Genomic DNA, 7859 nt, shown 5'->3' on the forward strand with positions numbered 1-7859 from the left:
CCGAGAGAAAACTGATCGCCTCTACGAAACTATTCACCAAAATGAATCTGTCACATATGCCGCAACCAGAAGGAAATCATCTAATGACACCGAAAGGAAACCAATCGTTGAAATGAACTAATCTCCGCCGCTGCATCGCGCGGGTACGCTACTAGTATATATATATATATATATATATATATATATATATATATATATATATATATATATATATGCCACTGCTAATACCTACTACGAAATCCTACATCCACCCCTGAGTGCTTGAGTAAGTAACGCATATCTCCACGTTAATTAAGTTGAGTTTATTAATTGAATGATTATTGTATCATGTTTTGTACTCTACCCGAAAGAGTCCATTTATGGTGATAATGTTTACAATTTGTCTTGATCAAAAATTTTGTTTTTAGGTGAATAAAGTGCATCAAAAAATTATTTTGCACCTCTACTCATAAACAAAATGGTTGTTCCACAAAAAATGTGACATAAATGCCCTCATCATCCTTATCATTGAGAATATACTAACAATGTGCAACAAAGCTTAGCAATGACTAATGAGTAAAGATTAATAAAAATTACACGCCATTAAATAATAGAAGCAAAAACATCATACGAGTTTAACAACACTAACTTTTGATGCATACTATGCAGATGTCTGCATGGATCCTTCCTCCGTATCATTACCTTCAACTAGCTGCAAAAATCCATCAAATCACATTACATTCATTTTTTTTAACAAAATGCATTAAAACAATATAATAAAAAAATGATAATAATAATAATTACCAAAGAGCCAATTTGCTCATATGCACGCATTACTTTCGGATCCTCTTCCTCCTCATACCCTAATTGAAGTATCCGTGGTCCATTTACTGACCAAAATGCCCTTCTACCTGCCCCCTGTACACTCATCACCAAACAATACCCATGTTAACCTCAAAACAACAAACCACCCACAAAATTACAAAATTACCAAAATACCCTCCCACCTGTAATATAATCAAGTAAATAGCCTCCAATGCTTGGACGCGTATTTCAGTATCGGTTACAGGTTCCCTCTCAATTGAAAGTGCACTTCCTAATTCAAGTGGCATCTTTGAAGTATCTTGTTCATTATACACCTGATATAAAAAAATAAATAAATAAAATTAAATCACAAAAATGAGAAACATTGTTATGAATTCTTTAAAATCAAAATAAAAATGAAAATATAGACCTTGTTTCCAGCAACTGGTAGAAGTAAAGCTGGCCAAAGAAACTCTGATATCAGAAGCAAATTTTGTATTTGATTGTCAGCTTCAAAACAGCAGTTCCGAATAGTGCCAGATACCTATGAAGGGTAAGATGTGAAATATACTCAATCTTCAAGGGCTAAAATCGGTTATTATTATTCTTTAAGGGTTGTAGTTCAATTTGAAGTTTGAGCTTACCCCTTTCTTTCTCAATATGCTTGTGGAATCAAATTGTCTGATAATTTGTTTCAAAAGCCCACGTTTGGAGTCTAAAAGAAGTGATCTTCCTTCTTTGTTTTTTGAAATGTTTACAAGTATTGATCCAACATGCCCAAATGGATCATCTGCTTAAATTCAACAAAAAAGTAAAATTATAAAATCAGTATGAGAATTTAGATATAATCACATGTGTAATTTCTAAAATGATTGGACCTTTTTTCTCATTGGATGATGTGCAAAATGATCTCACAAGTTTCATGACATACAACCCCTGCACCTTATCATCTCCTAACTACACACATGATCCACATAAACTACTAATAAAATCATTCATCTATAAAAAGCAATCAATAAACTAAACAAATTAAAGAAACAAAACCTGAAGCAATGATTCAACACCAGAATCAAGCTGTGTAAGATTAACAAGAAGCATGACTAGTAATCCAGTGATTTCACATCCTTGTTTGTATAGAATATCCATGGTTACTTTAATTATACCAATTTCAATCATCTTTGATGCCAAATCAGAATTTTGGGAGAGATTCACGAGAGCTTGTGTTGCTGCTTCAGAGACCTCCTGAAACATGATTATTGAAGTTAAGCCATGGTATGAAGAATGAAAGTGACAAGATGACATGATGAGAATTGAGAAATAAGATCTTCATCTCCAAAACGTAAACAATATAGCACCTTTTTTTCACCTAATAGTCGACACAAGGATGGAAGCACGGTTTTGGAATAACTGGCGAGGGATTGTAGTCCATCTTCTGATCCAGTTAAATCACGAACAATATCAACAGCTACCTTCTGCACCTGATAATAAAATAAGCCAAGTAATGTTTCAAGCTTTCAAGCAATAAGCGATAATGAGTTCTTACAATTTGATGACAAACTATACAGACTCAAGTTTACTCCATCAAATTCATGGTTTGGAGTTGATTAGATTCAACCACGAACAAAAATTGCAACGAAACTCTCGATTCCGATGATATAAATTAGGATCTTAACACGGTATAATTATCACGTTTGATGAATACCATTACAATGGTTACTTAATGGACCTAATCAAACTATCTGATTGAACTCTCTAGTGAATAATTGAATATAGCTCAACTGAATTATAATCACAAACAACGATTCAAAAGCATAGTAAATTACTCGACTCTGTGAATTAGGGTTTTAACAGCATAATTGATAATACTAATGGGTTTAAGTACAAAAAACAACACCAGAACTAACTTACTTGTGGAGAAGGAGCCGAGAGGAATCCAATTAGTTCTTCCATTTCATTCGCCATTTTTTGATTTTCTGGTTTCTCGTACGCCAATCCAATGAGTAAAAACCAGTTTCTCGTGTGGTTTAAGCGCCGCCGAGTTTTGTTTATTATCGATTTTTTTCATTTTGATTTTCTTTTTATTGATATTCTCCCTCTGTTTGTAAAGTGTATACATTTTTTTGATGGTAATTTAGGGTTTTAATATGATTATTTATTGTAACAAAATTATAAGGTCTAGTTTTAAATGTATTATGTAATTTAGTGGTTTGTATATTTAAATAAACCAAAAGTTATATTTTTTTTGAACAGCAACCAAAAGTTATATGCTTTGTTATTTGATGTACTTTTGTGGTTTGTATGTTAAAATAAGCTAAAAGTTCTTTTTTTAAACAGCAACCAGAAGTTATATGCTTGTTATTTGATGTAATTTAGTGGTTTGTATATTTAAAATTAGAGTTATTCACAAAAGAAATATTTTGACTTTTGAGTCTTTGAGACCATTTTTTTCTAGATTTTAACTGAAAGAATAAAAATAATCTGTAATTATAAGAGCGAACTTCAGAAAACATTCATTTGATATAAAACTAACTAATAAAAGTTATATTTCACCGAGACTATTTTTATATGTTATTGAACCTCACATAATAGGTCTCGATAATGATTCGCAAGTATTAATGATTTACTCATTTCCTATGTATCATTTAGTCATGCATACACACAATCATAAATTTTTATCACTAAAAGTTATCCCTATACGTACTTGTATGATATTTTTCTGCTTCAAATTGTCGGTGCTAACATATAAGATGACAAAATGTATTTTATACATTCTTTAATATTCCATTTTTTTATAGAGAATGAACACCATTGAGGTTGTAGAATTCTCAACATCCTTCAATGAGACCATCATTAGCAAAAACAATTTTTTCGTTTCCTTTGTTGAGTAAATTATAATTTTTGTCAAGGATTTAGTAGGATTTTCACTTTTGGTTCTTAATTTTTTTATTATAACGTTTTTTTCCCTTAAATTGACTATTTGTTTGGGATCAAACTTGAAAAATCAGTTATAAGAGAAAATTAGTTAGAACCAAAATTGTAAAAACAACTATACTTAAGGACCAAAGATGTAATTTACTCTTAAAAATTGTTTCAAGTTGATCCAGATCCTACCTGACCCAATCTTTGACAGAGTCAAATACATGTTTTAGACCGCACTTGCTAAATACTAAATAATAAAAGTACATTTTGTCTTCTAAAAAAAGGCGCTTTCAAGTTCATCTTCCTTCGCATTCGTTGGATGCACGACCGACAATTGTCCCTTTTCCTCTCAATCTTTCCACTCGTCAATTTGATTCTCTCGGCCCTTAGTATGAAAACGACAGATTGACACGCAGAATCAATACCGAAATTAGGGCTCGGAACAAGATCCGCATTCGGAAGGAAGATTTGTAGCCAGGAATAGGTAAATTTGTATTATTATTGGAATGTGTGTGTTTACTTTGAAGTGAAGTTAGTGTAATTTGATTCGATGTATGATAACTTTTTCAGATCTTATGATTTTGTACAGATGAATTCGAAGGAGGTTAGTTTTAGGAAAAACTGAAATGTTACCGGAGAGGAGGGGAGTTCCTGTTGGTTCAGATCTGATTAAAGCTGCTGATCATAATAGTGACCATGGATTACGAGCTGTTCGTCGTAGTCGGAGGGCTGGACGGATGAGATTGTTGTTCTGGTTATTCTCACTTGCTGCTCTCTTCTCCATCTGTTTTGCTATTTTCGGATTTAAGATGTTCTTCCATGGTACTTTTTATTAATTTGATTCACTTCTCTATACTATTTTACTTAACCTTGAAGCGTTTTATAGTCATCCCACCACTTGTTCTGATTTCTGTAATCGAAAAATGCTTAGTTGTGAATTTGTGATAGTAAATTTGAGGACATTCTGGCATTTTGCTCTGGTTAGGTCTATATGAAAGAAGATGTTTTGTGAAGTCAGACTCTAGTTCTGGAAATAACTAACTGTTGAAAGAGGGAAATATTAGTTCAAGTTACACATATGCATGATATGCTAATGATATTGAGGCCTGTTTCTATCTTTGTTCTTAATGAATTTATGTAGAATTCATTAATATACCTAATAGTTTCTTTGTGCCATTAAATGTGTAAAAAAGAGAGGTGTTATAATGCAAAATCTTCTGTGTTATTCATGCCCATGGTTTCAGTCTGTTGTCTCCAACACATGGAACTTCTGATATGACATATGCATTATTACTTACTTCTATTTTCTTAGGTGTAGAAGACCATCAAAGCCTTCCATCATTGAGAGACATAAAAGATGTATCCATAGAACCATATACCATCGAGAAGCCAAAAAAGAAGCCTCATAGAGCACGTAAGATTCCTTTTCTCTTATTCCACCATTCAAAATTCAAAATTTATATGCTTTTTTCCCATCTGATTGTATCTATCTATCTATCTATCTATATACACATTTTAGGTTTTAACCCTTGTGAAGTTGAGTTAATCGACTCAGTAGATCTACTCAACGAGCCCAAATCCTTTTGGAATTTTGTAAACTTTTCATTACAATACATTCAAACAGATCACACACCTTCCCATGAAAACCCAATTACTCCCAGATTTGGAGGTCATCAAACACTTGAAGAAAGAGAACAATCCTTCCATGTCACCAATCAAACAATCCACTGTGGATTCATAAAAGGACCCCAAGGGTTTCCAAACACTGGGTTTGACTTGGTCAATGAGGACAAAATGTACATGAATTCTTGCACTGTTGTTGTATCATCTTGTATTTTTGGAAGCTCAGACTTTTTGCGAAGGCCAACTAGCAAAATGGTAAGTTTAAGTTAATATCTTCTTACATGATCAGATCTTATTAATTGAATTAAAATAATGATTCTAATTAAGGTTTGTTTCTTGTAGATTAGTGAGTATTCAAAGAAGAATGTTTGTTTTGTTATGTTTGTTGATAAAGAAACACTTGTGAAACTATCAAAAGAAGGAAGTATTCCTGATGAAAAAGGGTTTATTGGATTATGGAGAATAATTGTTGTAAACAACTTGCCATATAATGACATGCGAAAAACAGGAAAAGTGCCTAAATTTTTGTCACATCGCCTCTTCCCATCCGCTAGGTATTATTACTTCTTAGATCATCATTTTAACTAAAATTACATAAATACCCTTGGAAATAATAAAATTCTATTATTATTTTTAGGTATTCAATTTGGCTTGATAGCAAGATGAGGCTTCACACTGACCCAATCCAAATCATCGAATATTTTCTATGGAGAAAAAAATCGGAATTTGCAATTTCAAATCATTACACGCGACACTGTGTATGGGATGAAGTACAACAAAATAAACGTTTAAATAAATACAACCACACAGCAATCGATGAACAATTTTTATTTTATCAATCAGATGGACTCCATAAATTTAACCATTCAGACCCTAATAAATCCCTACCAAGTTGTGCGTATCACTGGTATTTCATAGTTTTTATTTTCCATTTTCAAAATCATATCTCAGAGCCACGTCACTAATTTATTTATTTTTTAATTGAAGATGTACCTGAAGGTTCATTCATTGTGAGAGCACATACACCGATGTCTAATTTATTTTCGTGCCTTTGGTTTAATGAAGTTGATCGGTTTACTTCACGTGATCAATTGAGCTTTGGGTATACTTTTTTGAAGTTGAAGAGAATGAACCCCGATAAGCCATTGGTGCTACACATGTTTAAGGCAAGTAAAATTCGAAAAATGTATTTTATTTATTTATTATTATTATTATTTTTTTTTTGTGTTTTGAATGTTGTTATTATATGTAGGATTGTGAGAGGAGAGCAATTACGAAGCTATTTCATCATAGGAATCCATGAGGAATGTTTGATGCTATAAGATAAGTAGGTTGTTATATTTTTGTGGATTTTGTAATGGAGGTAGATGAGGATGTGGGCCATTGTGAAGCGCAAGCTGAAGATGGTGGGTTTTTGTAAATGTTTAGTGTTTGTATTAATAGAGATTGATGTAGATATAAGACTGTGAAATTAGTTGCAAAGAAACACATAATGTATTATTTTAATTCATAGCCCCATTCTTTTTTGTCTACTTTTCAGGGTTTTGGAATTGAATTTTATTCCAATCCTTTTTTTTTTCATTCGAAACTTCAAACCGAGAACATTCATTGTAAACAAGTTATGTTACAACTCAAATTTCAAAAATTAGCAACTTACCACATTTTTATTTTTATTTTGGAATGAGGTAAGAGGGAGATAGATGTTAGTTGTTATGTCTCAACTGGATGATAGAGCGACTAATCACATAAATGACCTCCGATTGGGGGTAGGGTTGTTGGGATGACAAAAATACCCTGACGTATGGGAAAACCGAACCCGAATCTTTTCGGACGAGTTTTGAGCGGTTTAAATGGTTATGAGATCTTTTTCTAAAAAAAAATCATGAGTATGAGATGGTTATAGTAGTAGAGTTATACATCGATCCTATATTAAGTCCCATTTAGCCATCCTCAAACAATTTATTTTTTACAATCTTTATATTTTTATTATTTATTATAAATGATTTCAAAATTATATTATTTTATTATGTATCAATGTATGATATTATAAATAGAAAGTTTGTTTCATAATTACGAATTATTATGAGAATGAAAATTATTGATATTGTTTCAATGTTTATGTTTTGATATTTGTTGTGATATGTGTTTGGGGCTTAACTGTTACTTGATGATTCCGGCTAGATAGAGTCATGTAATCACAGCAATGGAGAGATAACGTCAGTCGACGTTCGGGAGGTGGTCCTGGGACAAAGTCCTGACGATCTAGTTAGTATGTGTATGAGAACAAGGTGATTAGGGTTTTGGAGAGTGAGAAGACGATGACTCCTTCTGGAGAAGAAGGGCTCCTTTTATACATGTTGTTCTCTGCACATGATCCCAACAATATCCTTTGTCTCGTTTGGGCCGACAGGATGTGGAGAAGTCCTATTGGTGGATTGTGCACCATTAATGGTCATCTGCTATTAGTGCAGAATAAACAAAGGACATATCCCTGAACGCTACACTTGTCGCTCTGGGAGACGACCAACTGTGTT

The 7859-nt window shown here is 32.6% G+C and overlaps 2 protein-coding genes across 4 annotated transcripts; one reads left to right on the forward strand and one right to left on the reverse strand.

Annotated features, from left to right (window-relative positions):
• Nucleotides 1-478: 478 nt before the first annotated feature.
• On the reverse strand, nt 479-2848 carry LOC145128569 (ARM repeat superfamily protein). The gene is made up of 9 exons (XM_079063376.1): nt 2692-2848; nt 2139-2261; nt 1828-2025; nt 1662-1740; nt 1428-1573; nt 1214-1327; nt 987-1118; nt 784-897; nt 479-691 (listed from the first exon to the last, which is right to left on the reverse strand). The coding sequence occupies exons 1-9, from the start codon at nt 2743-2745 to the stop codon at nt 641-643; spliced, it is 1011 nt and encodes a 336-aa protein (XP_078919502.1). The 5' UTR covers nt 2746-2848; the 3' UTR covers nt 479-640.
• A 1114-nt stretch (nt 2849-3962) lies between these two features.
• Nucleotides 3963-6857, forward strand: LOC145133800 (transmembrane protein (DUF616)). Of its 3 annotated transcripts, none has more exons than XM_079068759.1 (8): nt 3963-4186; nt 4273-4524; nt 5015-5116; nt 5222-5580; nt 5668-5879; nt 5963-6219; nt 6313-6491; nt 6578-6857. In XM_079068759.1, the coding sequence occupies exons 2-8, from the start codon at nt 4329-4331 to the stop codon at nt 6626-6628; spliced, it is 1356 nt and encodes a 451-aa protein (XP_078924885.1). In that variant the 5' UTR covers nt 3963-4186; nt 4273-4328; the 3' UTR covers nt 6629-6857. The 3 variants fall into 3 exon arrangements, with proteins under 3 accessions (XP_078924885.1, XP_078924884.1, XP_078924886.1); XM_079068758.1 differs by having other exon boundaries at nt 4292-4524; XM_079068760.1 differs by lacking the exon at nt 6578-6857 and having other exon boundaries at nt 4292-4524; nt 5963-6232; nt 6313-6452.
• The last annotated feature ends 1002 nt before the right edge of the window (nt 6858-7859 follow it).

Source organism: Lactuca virosa, chromosome 8 (genome assembly GCF_052849685.1).
Source record: "Lactuca virosa cultivar CGN04683 chromosome 8, Lactuca_virosa_CGN04683_v6, whole genome shotgun sequence".
Classification (NCBI taxonomy): domain Eukaryota; kingdom Viridiplantae; phylum Streptophyta; class Magnoliopsida; order Asterales; family Asteraceae; genus Lactuca; species Lactuca virosa.

Excerpts from the sequence above, each read along its gene's own strand:
- LOC145128569 (XM_079063376.1), bottom strand. The coding sequence starts at position 2,745 with ATGGCGAATGAAATGGAAGAACTAATTGGATTCCTCTCGGCTCCTTCT. Across the intron at positions 1,328-1,427 it reads GCATATTGAGAAAGAAAGGG|GTATCTGGCACTATTCGGAA; the intron begins GTAAGCTCAAAC and ends TACCCTTCATAG. Across the intron at positions 692-783 it reads ATGAGCAAATTGGCTCTTTG|CTAGTTGAAGGTAATGATAC; the intron begins GTAATTATTATT and ends GGATTTTTGCAG.
- LOC145133800 (XM_079068759.1), top strand. The coding sequence starts at position 4,329 with ATGTTACCGGAGAGGAGGGGAGTTCCTGTTGGTTCAGATCTGATTAAA. Across the intron at positions 5,581-5,667 it reads GAAGGCCAACTAGCAAAATG|ATTAGTGAGTATTCAAAGAA; the intron begins GTAAGTTTAAGT and ends TGTTTCTTGTAG. Across the intron at positions 5,880-5,962 it reads CGCCTCTTCCCATCCGCTAG|GTATTCAATTTGGCTTGATA; the intron begins GTATTATTACTT and ends TATTATTTTTAG.